This window comes from Polypterus senegalus, chromosome 10 (genome assembly GCF_016835505.1).
Source record: "Polypterus senegalus isolate Bchr_013 chromosome 10, ASM1683550v1, whole genome shotgun sequence".
Classification (NCBI taxonomy): Eukaryota; Metazoa; Chordata; class Cladistia; order Polypteriformes; family Polypteridae; genus Polypterus; species Polypterus senegalus.
The window spans coordinates 73,574-90,996 of record NC_053163.1 but is presented as its reverse complement, the minus strand read 5'-3'; the positions used below and the strand labels follow the sequence as shown (position 1 = coordinate 90,996).

Sequence of the window (17,423 nt, the reverse complement as noted above, 5' to 3'; positions counted from 1 at the left end):
GAAGAAGACGCAGCGTCCCCAAATAGACATGCAGACGAGGTCACAGGCACAATTACGCCATGTCTTGGCTCCACACTATTGATGTAGCTGGTTTCTTGTGGACACCGATCATGTGATTTGGTGTTGATGCCATGCGTGACGTCATCACAAAATGGCCACCATCTGATGTTCACGCTCTTGGATTTAAAAGAGACCAATGAGAACCTGCCATCATCTCAGCGCTGGCTTAGCTGAAGGTCTTGCTTATTTTTGCTCTCTTCTCTGATGTTTCACGTCTGACTCTTCACCTCCTGCTCTACTTTTGGAGGTGCCATCGCCTCCTCGGCCACAGCCATTGACCTCTGCGAGTGTCTCCCGATTAGTGTGTTTAGCTCAGCAGGCCTTATATTCTTACGGAGCGTTTCAGATGACCACCCGGATTAGTTTAGTTTAAGGTTATTGTCACATTTACACCGATTATGTCACATCTAGAGCAGGCCACCGGTGGCCCCTGCCTGTTGTCCTTATCCAAATCCCCATCAGCTGACAAGTGGCCCTGTGGATGCCTGTTATTAAGGATCACAAACTGGCACTATGTAAACCGTGCCATGTTTGCCAACTTTCAAAACCTTTGCACACTATAAAGCGGAGGTACTCAGCTCGGGCCCTGGGGGTCCACAGATTCACTCTTCCAAGACGCGTCTTTATCATATTGTACATTTTGTGTTTTCTTTATGCGTATGTTTAAGCACAAGAGGACTACGATGAGACCTGACTGAAGTGTCTGAAGTTATGAAGTGAATGAGCTCAGTGGATTGAGACGGCGACTTTAAAATGAGTTCATCAAGAACACACAGGGGGACACGGCTGGAAACTTGTGAAGTGTGAATCTCACACGAACATCAGGAAGAGGACAACAGACACGTGGGCCAAGTGACCAAGTAGTGTGGTGGCCAGGAGGACTTTAGGGACCTTCACAACTATTTTACAAGAATGAGGTGGACAGGACTGGCAGGCTTTGTTGGACTGAATGGCCTCTTCTCGTCCAGATTGCTCTTTTGTTGTAATGTTTTACGGTCCTTCCCTTCTCTCTCATTTATTTCTAAAGCTTTTATTAACCCCGATACTCCATGCAGGTTTCGAGCTGGAGGCTTCTTTGACATTTGCACCTCCTTATTAACTGGTGGCTGGTTATGAAAACTGGCGACAAATAAAACTGAAATGCAATCATTTAACATTAAAACAGGCCAACATGAGTTCTGATTTATAAGAAACGAGTAACTAAAACCGAGCCCAAAACAAACATACCGACTGCATAGAAAATAAATGGCATCCGATTAAAAAATGGCGCGGTGGCCCTCCAGGACCGGAGTTGAGTACCGTGGCTATAAAGCGTTAACTCTTAGGATCTTAAATATGCTCGTTTGTTCATTGATTTGATCTGAACGGACTACAGGATGGCCTGCTCACGCGTCTCACTTACCCCATCCACTTCCTTTAAGTCTCTTTGACTGCCGAGCTCCCCCTAGTGGTTACAGTAAGAATGGCTTCATGCTGTTCAGAGTTGTCAGCCAGAATGAAATACCGAGATAAAAGTGAGGCATCCATCGGTCTACCAGATAACGGCCAGCAGTCTGTCCTGCTCAGGAGTTGGCACCTTCTGAAATGGGGGCAATAACGCTACATGCTCACCCAGACCCAGACCCAGACCTGTAATGGTGGGCTGTCCAGCTGGGACGGAAGAGTATGGACCTTATCCAAACGCTAGAGCACACTGCTCCACGACGAGAATACTTCATTCGTTTCTGCTGTGCATCATGGGAGCTGCTCTCTGCTAGCAATCAGTTACTCACGTCCCATCAAGCCACAGCGCTCACGGCCAAAGTTAGTTGCAGCTGTTTGGTTAGTGCTTGAAATGTGAAGCTTCTCACGGACATCAGTCAGGCCGTAGAGAGACAGGAAAGTATGGACTAGCGAACCGCCGACAGATGGCGGAGATTAGAGCCCAGAGGCCTAGGAGGCACGTCTGGAACATCTGCAGTGCCATTAAACGGCGCACGGAGCCGTTAATCCCATACCTCATGCCGAGGGTCCGTAATTCAAATTTATCTCACATTAGGACAAGAACTGACAATGTTGGTACAAGAATCCTTACCGAGACCAGAATGTCTGACCACACGACGCCAGTCCTCAAGTCACCACATTGGCTTCCAGTTAAGCTTAGGGCCGATTTCAAAATTCTCCTCTTCACATTTATAGCTTTAACTGACGGAGACCTTACTTACGTACGTCTCGAGCTGCTGGCCTCCTAAACATTTTAAAGGTGAATGAAATAATAATGGGAGGCTGAGCTTTTGCATACTGGGACCCGCTTTATATCTGCCAACCCTCTGCTCTCAGGCTGAAGAATCACAACTTTAGTTGGCACACCCTGACTGGAGCTTCTGAGTGGCTGTGCTTATGGCGGCTTTGGTTTGTTAGTCCTTTGTACAAAAAGAAAAGTATTCGCCGTTTCCCCTACCAAGTAAAAGTAGTGGGCACGATGCTGCCCAGCTATCTCGATCACCCACTCGGCCATCCACAGGCACTGAATGTGTAAGGGGCCTGAAGGCGTTCATGTACTTTTAGATCATGGAGAGGTTTTGATGGGCCACACTGATCTTTACAGTCCGGCTCTCATTCTGGAGTTCTGACTGACCAGCACTTTGAGCTGCTTGAATACGTGACTTTAGGAAGCAGCATACACGCCATCTTTTAATTCTTAGTCATGCTCTACAATTCACTTGCAGTGTCCTCTGTAGTGACAGAGCAGCAGCCGCGGTCCTTAAATGTGGCACACCTTCACCGCGAGTTCTTTTAAGATGTAAATCTGACGCGGCCCACACCCTCATCCCTACAGCAAATGCTTTCCCATAATTTTCACCCCATACCCATAATTTAAATTGTAATGAAAAGCAAACAGTCGAGTGCCGACGTCCTACTTATTAGAACACATCAGAAAATGTCTGCATGGCATTGTTATTTATTTTTAGCTACAATTACTTGCTTATTTAATCGGTGCCACCCTCCATTTTCTGGTGGAAACGCAGAGTATTATATTAAGTAGCATTTCTCTCCTTCGGTGCTCCGTTTGTCTTCTCTCCATCTTGCTGTGCCACTCACTTCCACTGCTGTGCTGTCAAACGGGTCTCGCGCCCTGGCAAAAACACCAGAAGCACTTGGAGTTTACGGACGAGGGGATGCGGTTGTTTTACTCGACCACACAAACCGTCTCGTTCAAGGTGCGTGTCGACGAGTCACCACTACGGGCCAGAAGCCTCGCTGTCAAGAGAAGCCGCCTGCCATGCAATTCTTACTTTAATGCACTAGAAATCATGCGCTTCATTCCTGGGGAGCTCAGACAGTTCTTAGTTGTATGTGACTGATAAGAAACAAAGACGTGGGCGCAGTCATGATAGGAAGTCTCACAATAAATGACTTTAGATTGGCCAAGAGGGGTCAGCTGCCACCCTGTGATCGCGTCGGCCCTGACACACTCAACTTTATTCTCCTTTCCTCAGTGAAACGGTCAGATCTCAATCAGAGTTTTAATGGTCAGATATTGTGTGTATCCCTTTATGCTAATTGCACTAAATATTGTTTTGTTTTTTGTTTAAATGAATCGCCATTTTTACACGTGCATTACATACTTTGTAAAGTTTCTAATTCGTAGCGCATATGTGAGCTCGTCACGGCCCGAACTCGGTCAAGTGCGCCGTACGCCTAAACTTCAGCTTGCAGCGCGGGTCCCACGTACTTTTAGCCTGATCAGCGCAACGTAGAGAAACAGAGAGCACCAGAAATATTCCAATTATTTATTACTTTCATGTGAAATTCCAAAAAAGTACCACTGATAATAAGCGCCGGGCACGATAGATACATTCACAACTAGTATAAACAGGCCTGCAGTCCAACTCCCAACCCTACGGTGCGTGTGCCCATGGCACCACATTCACTCCTTTGCAATGAATGCGGCCTCAGTCCCTCCTGAAGTGACCAGCAGGCCAGTCGTGCCTGAGGTAAATAAACGAGCCACGTCACACATGTGGCACAACACCGGATTTCTCCCAGCCGCTACGTAGGCGCAGCAGCCAGCTGCCTGTGCTGATGTCACCATTGGAAAAAAGGCACTTAGAAATGCAAGTGACCACAAACTGGTAGAGGTGCCAAGGGAGACAGAATACCCTTAAGCCAAGTGGAGTCCATGTTTGAATACGGTGTGCCAGCTGAGGAGGAAGTGTTGGGTAGATGGTGAACCTGCTGGTCAGGTAGTGTCAACTCGGGGTGGGAGCTGCACTGCAGACTGAAACAGTCTCCTTAAATAATGCAAGAAAACTTGGCCACACCACCCATGGGCCGTGGTTTTGTGTTTTTGTGTCTCCAGAGGCGGGACAAACGTCTTTTTCACTCAAGAAGACCGACTCGATGCTCAAACAGTTGCCAAGCCATCACATCATGTCCGCACATGTAGAATTCTTCGCCTACCGTTCACCAGCTGCTCTCTCGTCTGATCCTCAGGCCCCTTTTGTCGTCTTTATCTTGAGGTCCCTCTCCTCTTTCCTTGTCCTAAGCACACTTCTTAGTGAGCTTCACTCAAAGAATTGGTCTTTTAGTATTGTTTAGTCTTTCCTTTTGTGCACTTCTCCGTTGTGCCTTCCCCGTCCTGGCCACTCTCTCTCTCTCTCTCTCTCGTGTCCTCACCCAGTGTCAAGATTGTTCTTGCTTAATCGTCTTCTCTTTCGGGAGCCTCCGTCTCAAACTTGTCCACTCGTTTAGGTCTTCTTCCACCTTGTCCACTTTGCCAGGGTTCATTTTTTCTATGTCAGTTACTTTTTAGAGACCCGTGGCCCCTTCATCACGCCCGTCTGCATGGTCCTTAATTTCTCAAAAGAACGAGTATTGGTTGTCAACAGCTCTCGTCCTCATGCTGTCTCGCTCGTCACCCTCAGACAGCGAAGGTTCAAGCTGGCGCAGTGTCACCCCCTCTCTCTCCCCACTGTCCTCATCCTCTCCCTCACTTCCCCTCTCTCTGTCCTGTGGGGGACTGGGCGGTGGAGGTCGCGCAGGTGGTAGAGGGGGCGCCGGAGGGGGAGGCAGGGTAGCGGGGCTACGGGAGCTGATCAAGTCTGTTTGACAACAGAGAAACGGGAGAAAGGGGGAGAAAGGGGAGAGTGGTAAGAACAAGACACGGGAGCGGGTCAGTACACAGACACAGACATTCCTGGCGATGCACACTGTGATCATGTAGACAAACACACGTGCACATACACACACATACACACACACAAGTCGGTGTAGTCCCACTTACACACAGTCAGAGATGGGGGTTGATGGAGATTCAGGGTGGCGCGGGGTGATGACATCACACACTGCTGATCGGCTGCCTGAGCGGTCCCGGCCTGCGGAGAGGACCCAATGACAAACAAGAATAAAAACAGCCGATCAGAGGCAAAAAAAAATGCCAGGGTGGGGCGGGCGAGGGATTGGCCGTGCAGCTGAAGAGGCTATGCCACGTTAACACATAACTGCCTTCATATCACACACCAGCTTACCGTGCTGCCGACTGGCGGACACTACAAAACTGATAAGTGTCACGTCACTGGCTCCTCCCGACTCCAGCGGAATGGGGTGCACACGAAAATGCTCAAGCATGTCGAAGATGGACTGAAACCAGAGATGCTGGACACGGCATTGGCCGTCTTCATTCAGAGACAGGCGCAAATGCTTCAAAAGAGAGGAGGGCGAGGTTAGAAGGTCAAAGGCTTTACATCCAGGGAATTTACTTCTTCGGAGGTAAGGTGCTCAAGCAAGGTACAAGTATGAGCACAGCAGCAGTTTCAACAGTGTAAGGCACTATATTACAAAAGTACTTGATTGAAAAAGATCTGCAAAAATGAGGCTCTATGTTATTATGTATGGGAAGTAATGCTAAGCCTAACCCTAATTAATATCAAATAGGCAGGCAAGCAAGCAAAAGGAATTCCAATAGGCTATTAGTCACATGCATGCTGTTTACTGGTAGGTGTAGACTATGCAATCTCCGCACTGGTTAGAACATCAGGAGTTCAGGTGCCATCTAACACTATTCTGCCAATATAAGCTCATTGGAGGCTGGCACTTTATACATTGCAGGCTTATGACAGGTTAGAGAACGTCTGATGGGCGATACTTCAGTGTGTATCAGTTTCTACAGTTGGCTACATGCTGAAAAGGACAACGCTGCATAACCTTCGTCAGACATCAGCTACATCTGTCTTTAATCTCCTATTCTTTTCAGTGTGGAAATAACCCTCGACATGCCAGCTGATGCAGTCCTACGCTCACTTCAATGTAACTCCGCTCATTATTTAGTGCTCACTTGATTGGCCCGTCCTCAAGTTACTTACGCTAATCTGTTAATAGGTACAAATATATAAAGCTTTCAGGAATTTCGCTGCTGGGCATTGCTCCTCAGTATTTTTCTCTGAAGACCTGATATCATATTTCATTTTTCTCAGAAGGATCACACAAAGGATGATTCTCTTGCCAACCAAGTTGATAATTTTATTAAGTTATTGGGATTTAATGCAATTTGAATAATTAGCTGGGGAAATGAGTACAGCTGCTCTCCATACTTGTGCACAGATAAACATTTATTGTGACTTTATGCACATTTTATTATTTCATTTTCATGTCGACCTGCAGTAGTGGACTGAAAGCTCTGCTATTTTTATTAACTGGTGATATCAGGGAGGACTGAATTTACTTAACTGTCTGCTGGGGGTTTCTCCCCTTAGGATCTTTTTTAAATATATTTTTTAATAAATAACGTTTTACTATAAGCATAAACTGGTGTCACTTCCTGATTGGTGAATGGGAACTGAAATGCAGAATTGGTTTGCATGACCTTTTGCACCATTGACAGCCCATAAACCACATTAATGTATCTTTTCACTTGCAAATGCTGCCGCTACACCCTTGTTTCGCAATTCTGTACCAATTAGAAAACCAAGCTAGCGATCGGAGCTCAGACTAAAACTGCGCAGTGTGCACCTACTCTTCACTCTTAAGACGCTACATTACATACGTGGTGCATGTCAAAAACGGGCTATCCCAGTGTAAGGTGCTGGATTCCCACAGACTCAGGCTGCTCGATCCATTGCACTTATGACATCAGACAAACTCTAAACCTAGCATGCATTTTATTCACTGCAAAACATGCTAACACAGAATCTTAACATAAACCTGTTAACTTTTACACGATTGTTATGCATGCTGGTCCAGTATCAAGGCTCACCTTTGCCTTTCCTTGGAAGTTGAAGGTCAGCACATATTCTCCCCGTCTTGTTTCACTCTGTCGTACCAGAAAAACTCCATGGCTGCCAGGACCTCCAGCCAGCACAAGCTGTGCTGCTTTAAGTCGTGACAGGGTCCCATGGAACCAAGGACACTCCGAGAGAGAGTGGTCAAGTACCTCCACTGTGTCAGAGAAGAGGAAGGAGCCTGCAGAAAAGAGAAAGCCAGGGTACCAAACCTTACATAACTGCTATCTTTAAATGGAACGTTCACCTATTTTATTAGAAACCCATTCAAAATGGCACTGCTTCCCCTGCTGCTGCCCTTCACGATGTCTCCTCTTGCAAGGCACAGTTACCCAACTTCCCATGCCCGATTTGAACTCCATGAAAGCACAGCACAGGCTGCACTCAGAAGTCTGGCTCCAGTGGAATCCAGACCGAAAGGAAAAAGCAACCTACCTGTTCCATCAGGGGTCTCCGCAAAAGGTGTTATAACATTGGCTCCACCTCCACCTCCGTGCAGTCGGTCTAGAGATTCATCAACTGGGATGCGAGGGGGCAGCTCAGGTGGGTGGGGTTCCGCAGAACTTGGGGAGGCTGACTGAGTTCCCCCCAGTCCCCCATATCCACCTGAGTGAAAACGACACAAACTGAAAGCTCTAAAAGATTGGAATTTTGTGATGTGCGCTATTGCTGCTGTGAAGCCAGACGTTACCAAAATAATCCGTTTAACTAGCGTGGCTATGGGTAGGGGCAAAAAAATACCAGAGTGGCGTCTGGCACCACATGGGTTTTGACAGTGGTGTGATGGTTAGCACGGTCTTTCAGCCAAGAAATCTCGGTTAACGTCCTACCCATTAGATTTCATTTTTTCCTTCAATCAAACATTATACTTGCTACTTGGAGCCACATTGCAACAAATACCTCTGGTGACAATTTGTAGTTGGTTTGAAACTAGCTTTCTGATACTTGCAATAGTCACGTATAAATGCAACAAGTTTAATGTTAATAAAGGTAAGAAAATCACAATTTGCAATTGCTTTTAACCAAACAAGAAACTCTCCAGATCTCAGCTAATATAATCCATAAAAACATATTTTAATGAGGCTTTTGGGACATTCATTTTAGGGAAGACACAAAACTTAAACTGGACTAAGTAGTAATCAAGACTGAGGAGTCAGAAGGTTCAGGATTAACACACCACCAGTGCTTTTCACGTTTCATCCCGCGGCCCCCTGTGGCTGCAGCTTGTTATTCCAAACAGTTTCAAAGTCAGAGAGCCATTTTACCTCAAATTCATTTTTTTCATTGATTAGCTAATCTTTTTTCTTCTTTTATTCTAAAAGTGCAGCAGTGTGAACTTTACATTAACATGGAATTCAGGAATATTGGTATTGTTTCCAAAGCCTAAGGTTTTTTTATGATTTGTTTATTACACCGTTTTCTGTGGATTTTGTACCCTTCATTGCTGCCTAATATTGAGAGGTAACACTGAGGAGAGTAGACACAGTCACAAATACCACACAATGATATCAGACGTCAAAAGACTTGCCATCAAGCTTATTAGAAAATAATGACAGATAACCGGGAAACAATCACAACAAAAACCAAGCTAACACCAAATTATGACCATGTCACGTACGGTCGGTGCGTCTCAGAAGGTTATGAAGAAGTTCCATACCTGGAGACATTTCTAACTCCATTTTGTATGCAAGTCAGAATTGCCCATTAGTGGGAAATGCCAAAAGAAAAATGTTTCATAGACATGAGGACAGTGAAGCAGTATTACCATAATAAATAAGTTTTAAAATGAAGAGTTTGAACCTCATGGAACAGTAATGGTCACCACCACTACCTGACAATGGAGACATCACACCGGGTATCGGTTCCCTTCCCAAAAGCTGAGAGGCACAGCTGGATGTGCATTTAGGACACTGAGGGTTACAAGCCATATGCGCTACCCACTTTGCTGAATGGCCAGCTGCCAGCCCAAGTGCTCCTTTGTCATGGAGTTTGCTGCATAGATGCCTGTGTGGCCAGCTACATTTGGCAGGACGGCAGAACGAAAGCACAAAATGACAGAAAAATGGTGACAAGTACTGTAACATGCCTCAGCACTAGCGACAGCTGCCATGCATTAATCCAAGTCGAAACTAGTTTGCTTAGCTCGTAAACGTAAAGCAGAATTTGCTAGTTAAAAAAGGATTGAAATTCAGTCAAAAAGAAAAAAAAGTTTTATGCACTTATTCATATCTGCTGAATTGCCGCAAAGTTAACCCAAGACTCGCCTGCAGACAAATGATTGCTCTATTACGATAAAAAAAAAATTGTTTTGGAATTGCAGGATTGACACCAAAACAGGAAAACTGAGAAATACCAACTTGATTAATTAAAAGCAAAAGTGAAATGGAACAAAAATCTGCAACCACAGTGGGCCCATAGGACTGCATTTAAAAACTGGTGCACTTCACACAGGTAAGGTAGGGTGAACCCCACAATCTGTCAGAACATTCGCTTGTCCAGAGTAAAAAAGAATCTCTTAGGCTGCAAAGTACTGTCACTAGTTTAAAAAAAAAAAAAGGTTAAAGGTTACAAAGTGCAACACCTCCTCGGCAGACTCATTCAAAGCTGCAATCATTGGAAATGAGAAAGGACCAAAACATACCCTGTGAGAGTCGATCACTCAGGTCACTGGGCCCAGCCGGTAGCTGTCTACTCGAGACGCTCTCAGAGTGGCTGAGACACGAAATATCTAAAGTGTCATCTCGGTCACTGCAAAACACACAAGACAGTCGGTGCCATGCAAAATGACGGATTTCAAGAGGCAAGATGTACAGCCACTGACCAGCAGTTCATGCAGTCCCGAATGTCCGAGAGCCAGGATCTCATCTGAAGGGCATCAACCGTCTCCAGGATGTATTCCACTGCATCCTCCATCTACAGACAGAAAGGGCAATAATGACTCCCCACCTGTGGGCTCACACCCTCAGCACCACAGGCGCCACCCACCTTTAGCACAAAAGTGTTCTCCTTGTCTGGCATCTCCAGAGGGGTAGTAGTTCTGACGTCCACAATACTAGAGCACAGAATGCTGATACGAGGCTTTGAGGCCTACAGTAAAAGGAGACATGTCAAAAAGGAACGGCGAGTGGAGTGCGCCAGCGTACCACATTGGGACCCTGCTCGATAAAAACTCATGAAAATCAAGCCAACATTCAACACTGTGCCTGAACACACTCGACATGACCCTGCATACCTTCTTGCACACGGAGCGTGTCTAATGTCATCAACTGTACTTTGTAACACTGCATTTCCACTCTGGCTTCCCACTCTTGGGTTTGTACCTCACCCCAATACCCTAAAGAGCTCATTTACCTTTGGTGGGACAAAGAATTCCAGCACGTAGTCCTCAGCATTTTGTACGGGCGAGACTCCGTCAGGCCTGATTTCTCTGCGCAGCATCAAGCGGCACTTCTGCCAGCGGGACCTCATGCCAATGCCTCCTGCTGCCGAAGCAGGCACCCCTGCTGGGTATACAGTAGTGTGACTGCTCTGCTCCTCATAGCAGGCAATGCCAGCACTCAGCTCATCTGCCACCATGTACGACAGGAGCCCCTCTCGTCGGATGTCTGACAGTTCTACCTTGGATGGCAAAGGGGAGCGAGAGAGCCGAAGTTTCTCAAAGCGATGAGTCCATTTGTCCCGTTCTGCCTTTTCAGCCATGCGGCCACTCTTCCTCTGTTCCTTCTGCTCTGATGAGAATGAAGATGATGAGCTGCTGGATGAAGGAGGAAGTGATGGTGCATGAGAGGCCAGCGGCAGTGATAAGGAAATGGGTAGGCCACTGGCGCTTCTGCTGCCTCGGCCCACGGGTTGACCCAACATCTTGCCCTCATCACTGCCTCCCAGTACCTCACGCTCCTCCACGCTGGGGGAACTGGACTCGCTACCTGCACTCTTCCAATGCAAAATGCCTCGCATGCTGCCACGGACGCTGCGGCCCACACTGCGTAGAGAGAAGCGCTTGCGCAGTTTTGGCTTGCCAGCGACAACCCCTACAGCATTCTGCACAGAACTACATCCTAGCGGCTGACCGGGTCCAGTCAGCCCTGTGGTGTAGGAGGACATGGATGAGAGCGAAATGTCCTCCGAGCTCCTCGATTGGCTACTGGACAAGCCCGTGGGCAGGGCCGGAGCATACACTGGCAGGATGGGGTCTTGGGCAGTCAGAGGTGAGGTCACAGAGGAGGAGTCCTCATTGGAGCAGGTCTCTGCCCACACAGCATCACTGCCCACTTCTTCTCCTCCTGGGTGCAGGATGCCGCCCCCCACTTCACTCTCAAAGTGGCAGATGAAGTGCTCAGCAAAGCATCTGGAAAAAGTGTTTCCGGCGCCTCCTGGCAGTGCCACATACTGGGGATTCTCAGCCAAGAAGTTCTTCACATGATGGGCAAACTCTGAGGCGGCAGCGCGGGCATGAATCTCGCAGAACTCCCTCCAAGAAGGTGAGGGGGGAGACATAAGTGTCAGAGCCTCACCACAGTGGGGGCTGGTCTCCTCACTCGAATTACTTGGCAAAGTTGTTCCATTCATAGTTCACCAGCATCTGACGGCACAAAGTGGCATCAAATTGAGGGGCGTCCTCGTCTCTCAGCAGAAGCAGCTGTCCAGGAGCTGTGGAAAAATGGAAAGTCGGGCTCAGATAAGTAAAAGCACCAGATATGGGGCATCGTGAAATGAGATGGCAAATCTGCTCGCTGTGGGCACTCACCCCTAAACACACAACACTGATCAGAGACCCACTGTCTCAAACTTAGCGTGAACCATTTAAGAAGTCCTGCGCACGAGCAGAAGGTTTTACACCGGAAGATCAAGGAGAGAAGAACGAGAAAGGGTTTTGTTGAAGTCAACATCTGTTCTTCATTGGACTGGCTAAGCCTGCCTTAGTCGGTGCAGTTGAGCTTTGTCATCAGATTACCGAATGACGCCACTCACCTTTTAGAAGAATTTGAGACTTTCTCCTAGAGACCGATAAAGTGAAAAAGCAATAAGTACGATTGTTATCGTTATGTATCTAGAAATGTCTTTTGATTTTAACATTACTATTACACAGGTGCCATTTTACTGAAATAGCCAATTCTCTCGAGGAGTTAGTGCCAGCATCCAGGCTCTGTCAACTGTCAGTGCTTGTAAACAAATTAGAGTGCAAAGCTTTTATTTTCTTATTTTTATTTCACGCTTTTCACAGAAATCTATTGTGATCTACAGAAACAGAATTCCCTTTTGAGCACAAAATGAAAACGGGAAAAGGCCAGGAAACAGCATAAGGAAGTTTAATAGATGCTGACATCTTGAATTTTACTTAAATTGTGCCAGCAAACCCCACAGACAAACCTAGCAAAAGCATCTCTTCTCTCCCAGTGTGCAAGATTAGTCACAACACCCAGTGGAGACAGACAAGAGGGGCACACACTCGGGAACAGGACGTGAGCGCTCCAGCATGAAAAGTGGGCTTGGACCAGGGCCTCCAGGAGGACCGCAAGATGAACATGGAATTTACAATAAAAGACGGCAGACACAACAAACAGTTAAGACATTCAAAAGGTGTGCCATTCAGCAGCCTAGGCATGAGTGCGTCGGTTAATCAAATATTTTTCACTTTGTAAAATTAGTAGGATGATGACAAACTCGTTTGTTCAACAGGCACAACCTATCACAAATCTGGAAGTGTAGGGGAAGAATACATGGCATATGAACGCAGATCCCCAAAAGTGTGTTGGCAGGGCGTAGCAATGCTCAGGTGAATGAATGGGCGCAGCTGTGCGACAGAAGCCTGCTCCGCACAAGGACAGAACACGGCGACCGCAATCCAAACGTGTCTGCCTTCCACATTGCAAGTTCATATTAGAAAGGAGGAGGGAATGGTAAGACACTCGGCACTCGCGGTGCCGTCCGGCCGAGGGGCTGCACATTTTAATCCCAAACGATCTCGGTTTTGAATTGGACTCCCGCCCTAAGTAAGGAAGCTGCTATTTCCTGTCAATCTAGGACTTACAAAGCTGCACTTGCTAACCGTCTATTGAAATGTGGCAGGCGTTTGTCTGTTACATGGTGAGAACTTTTAAAAATGTCATTATCATCAACATTAGCTGCACCGCCATTTTCAATCTGCTTTTCCAGTTGTGCCAACGGTCTAAATCTTTATTTACTAACGCGCTCACTGGTGGGTGACCCAGCTACTTACGCAATGACATCAGTAGCTGATTGAGAAACCGGTTGGTCAGCCACAGGGGTCCCCAGGCCTGAAACGGAGGGCCACCTTTCTAGTGCAGGGGTTCTCAAGTTCAGCGCCCCGCCGAGGCTGCAGGTTTTGTCCCAACCAGTCAGTTTTTGTGACATGTGATAGAACTTGCTGCTTAATTAGCCAACCTGCTTTTTCTTTTTATTTTGCATTTGGAAAAGTGCCGTGGTGTCAGCTTTCCACTTACAGGGCAGTAAGACATTCACGTCATTTTCTCTTTATTTTATTTTGCTATGTTTTAAATTCACTTTTTCTGTAGAGTTTGCCTTCTTAACTTCAACTAATGAAGAACTGAACAGACACCAGTGCAAGAGAGCAACTACTTCAGTGTTACCCATTGGTGTGCTTATTAATAAATACAATATTTAAAAGGAAACACAAATGAATTCTTGGCCATCTAACCCATCTACATTTCTATTTCATTCAATTAAAACATTGCAAAACCAGTTTGCAATTTCTGGATGGATCCAAAACTCTGAGAGAGAAAGAAGTCATGGCGGATCTCGTTCAAAAAGCAAACGCCGCCAGTATACACCAGGGTTCAACTCTAGGATCAGGCACCCTTATACTATTTTAAGATTAGGCACCTCGTCTAAATTTTAAGATTAGGGACCCTGGTGTACCTGACTTTACCCCCACAGAACCTTAAGTTCAGGGTTTGTAGTCAGGGCTTTTGGCGTCCGCTTTCTGAACAAGACCCGTAATGGCTCGCTTAACTGAGGTAGGAGTCCAAACTCTGCAGCCACAGGTGTCCCCCAGGTCTGAAGCTGTGTCCCACAGCTGAAAGCCTCACGAGAGGGTGCAGGACATCGTAGATAAGGGTCCTCAGTCTTAGCCTGGAAGGCTGCACATAACTCAAGTTTTCATTTCTACCACAATATTCTATTTTTTTTATATTAGAAACGAAATATTATAACAAAGACCCAGCCAAACAAACGAAAATAACACATCGAGTACAATAGTAAGCCTTGAAAACAACCCATCAAATCCTAATACCCTAATCCAGATTGTTCTTACATTGAATCCAATTACTTTTGCAGATGCACCATCTTTTAGAACTACATTTCTACTCCTGTCCTTCTTCAACATCCATCCATCATCCAACCCGCTATATTTTAACTACAGGGTCACGGGGGGCTGCTGGAGCCAATCCCAGCCAACACAGGGCACAAGGCAGGAAACAAACCCTGGGCAGGGTGCCAGCCCACCGGAGGGCACACACACACACTAGGGACAATTTAGGATCGCCAATTCACCCTAACCTGCATGTCTTTGGACTGTGGGAGTAAACCCACGCAGACACGGGGAGGACCCGGGAAGCAAACCCAGGTCTCCATACTGCGAGGCAGCAGCGCTACCCACTGCGCCACCCTTCTTCAACATAAAATCCTTAATTGCTCCTTTAACAGTTAAACTGCAGCTTTTATGATTTTAGTTGATTTTCGTTTTCATGAGCAGCTGCACAGAGTGTTGTTACAATTTTTTTTAAAAAGAGAAACAATGGTGTCTGGTCACAAGTTACAGCTGTTTGTACTCATTAAAGCATCTGTTTGAATAGAATTTGTATAGAAATGAGAGTGAAACGCGAAAGAACACGCAGCCCAAATCTTCCTGAAATATGTGGGTGATAAGATATATGCTCGGAAACGCAAACCCAGCAAAAATCGAAAAGCCATAAAATTAAAGAAACAAAACTGGCAACTGCCACTGAGCCCTTGAAAGCCAAGACTGGCCGAGATACAGCCAAAGGCAAGTGGAGGGAACGGAACCAACTACAGAATTCAAATCAGGAATAGCAAAACAAGGAGTGCAGCAGCGCAAGCTAGACGGGGAGGGGATGGAGCGATGTAATGGAAACCTCGACCCCTGCACCATTACAAATGGACCCCAACTGACAGCATGGACCTAAAAGTCAGGGGCGGACAGCGCAGGAGAACCTGCCCGACCCCACCCCCAAATAAAATACATCGCTCCCCCCTAGAGAAGGCGCCAGGGACTCTGTGACACCTCGATGAAGGACTGTCTCCCGTTTCCATCACACAGGCTGCTCTCCCCTTTAGTTTTAACGCGGAGGAGCATGCGCAAGGGTGCCGCTCACCACTCGTGGTCATCTCGGGGCCGGCCACGCTCGGCTCTGCCAGGCTGAGCCCCCGTTTCTGTCACAGCTTTTCCTCCCCGAGCCTCCCAAGAGCCGTGAAACTTGCCACCTCACCCCGCCGTTTCGCCAGCTCCCACCTGCTTCTCTCCGGCCCGCCGGTCCATTGCTCGGGGAAGACCGGTCCAAATCGGAGGCGCCTCGCTGGGTGTGGGTCGGCGGGCGGGTCCAGGGCGCGATGATATACTCGTCGACGATGGGCTTCGGATACGCTACATCGCCACGGGGCCCTTGTTCGGTTCGGTGAAGCTCGAGCCCACCTGGGCCGGGGGTTCGACTGAGCTGGCGATGGTGCCGAGCTGCGGCTAGCTCTGCGATATCGAGGATGAGGATGGTAGTGACGGGTCCATGCCTCTCGCGAGAGCTGGGCGGGGGCGACTTTGAATCCAAAGCTTTATTGAGAGAAACGTTTCCATGCGTATGGAGCGAATCCCGGAGATGCTTCCTGTCCGTTTTTCGTTGAAGCGATATAATAAAGGATGGAAACATTAAGAGGTGCCACGCCGCTGACCGTTCAGAAGATCAACGTGCACTAAGGCCGGGGGCGCCCCCTGTCCGAGCCTGCACGTGTTAAGAATAACTGTGCAAGGTGAGCTGAAAAAACACAACTCCACAAGGAGCCGTGCAGTGTTCGATAAGAGAAGAGAGACGAGACGAAAAGTAGTCCCGGGTCAACAAGGCGAAATGCCGCTCAAACGGAGCCCTGTCGCTCTCGATCTGCCCCAGCCTCTTCGTGTGACAGATGCCCGGTCCGCCTGTGGCTCCAGACTCACTACGTTTGGGTCGCTTTACTTCCTCCAGGATGCACTCAATAGGAGTTTCTGAACTTGTCCTCCTGCGTTGCTAACTGGCCATATCTCAGTTCACGTGTTCACCTCACCTTATACTGTAGTGGCCTGATTTGTGCATGTCAGTCATCAAAATGTATAATATGGTAGTGCCAAGTGCCAGTGGATTTTCTGGGACTTTATATCGCACGTTTAGGTACCTCGCTAGCCTTTGAAGGACATCTTGCAGTTGTTGCACTAGTTAAAGTCATTTGCGACTCTGGCAGGATTGACGCTTTTCTAAGTGCCGTTACAGGTGACTCTGAAGCCCCTCGTTGACATGATAAGAGTATCAGCGATCCTATCCCCAGTTTGATACCACTTATCAGCACGTTACACAGCCCTCCCTTCAATGTTACTTTCCCCGTTTTTGTCACCTTGGAACGGTGCGCAAACATCTTTGAAATGTCGGGACAGTCATTGTTTCTGTTTTAGCCATGCAGCTGCTGACAATGGAGTATCCACAGGGTCCTGAGTGCTTCCTTGTCGGGGGCACAGCAGGGTAGTTGAGTGTTTTGCTGTCATGCAATGCAGCAGAGGTGTTGAACGCTGCATTTACTGTATGTACAGTGATCTGTCCATTGCATGTGGGCAGGTGGACCTCCTTGTCTGGAGCTGTAGATATGCCATTCTTGCTGCTGCCTTCTTTCATGAACTGAGGGTGCAAACAGCGTTTCCAGGCCCAGACCTGAACTTTGAAGGCTCTGTTCACGGCTGCTCTGTAATGCTTCTGTGATCTGCCTTGTCCATTGCCAGCGTAGTTTACCCGCCAGCCCTGCTTCACAATGCTCACCTGGAGTCAGTGGTGACTCCAAGAGCTCAAAGCTCAATTATTTCTAGTCATG

The 17,423-nt window shown here is 47.4% G+C and overlaps 1 protein-coding gene across 3 annotated transcripts; it reads right to left on the bottom strand.

The window, feature by feature from the left end:
- Positions 1 to 3,819: 3,819 nt before the first annotated feature.
- On the bottom strand, positions 3,820 to 16,261 carry sh2b1 (SH2B adaptor protein 1). 3 transcript variants are annotated; one of them, XM_039764737.1, is made up of 10 exons: positions 15,832 to 16,214; positions 10,671 to 11,969; positions 10,305 to 10,406; positions 10,141 to 10,232; positions 9,961 to 10,067; positions 7,755 to 7,925; positions 7,295 to 7,500; positions 5,571 to 5,742; positions 5,327 to 5,417; positions 5,024 to 5,144 (listed from the first exon to the last, which is right to left on the bottom strand). In XM_039764737.1, exons 2-10 carry the CDS (start codon positions 11,886 to 11,888, stop codon positions 5,126 to 5,128), a joined length of 2,178 nt encoding a protein of 725 aa, XP_039620671.1. In that variant the 5' UTR covers positions 11,889 to 11,969; positions 15,832 to 16,214; the 3' UTR covers positions 5,024 to 5,125. The 3 variants fall into 3 exon arrangements, with proteins under 3 accessions (XP_039620670.1, XP_039620669.1, XP_039620671.1); XM_039764736.1 differs by lacking the exon at positions 5,327 to 5,417 and having other exon boundaries at positions 3,820 to 5,144; positions 15,809 to 16,261; XM_039764735.1 differs by lacking the exon at positions 5,327 to 5,417 and having other exon boundaries at positions 3,820 to 5,144; positions 15,832 to 16,260.
- Between the last annotated feature and the right edge of the window lie 1,162 nt (positions 16,262 to 17,423).

Excerpts from the sequence above, each read along its gene's own strand:
- sh2b1 (XM_039764736.1), bottom strand. The coding sequence starts at position 11,888 with ATGAATGGAACAACTTTGCCAAGTAATTCGAGTGAGGAGACCAGCCCC. Across the intron at positions 5,743-7,294 it reads ACTTCCAAGGAAAGGCAAAG|CATTTGCGCCTGTCTCTGAA; the intron begins GTGAGCCTTGAT and ends TCTCTTTTGAAG. Across the intron at positions 5,145-5,570 it reads GTCCGCCAGTCGGCAGCACG|ACTTGATCAGCTCCCGTAGC; the intron begins GTAAGCTGGTGT and ends GTTGTCAAACAG.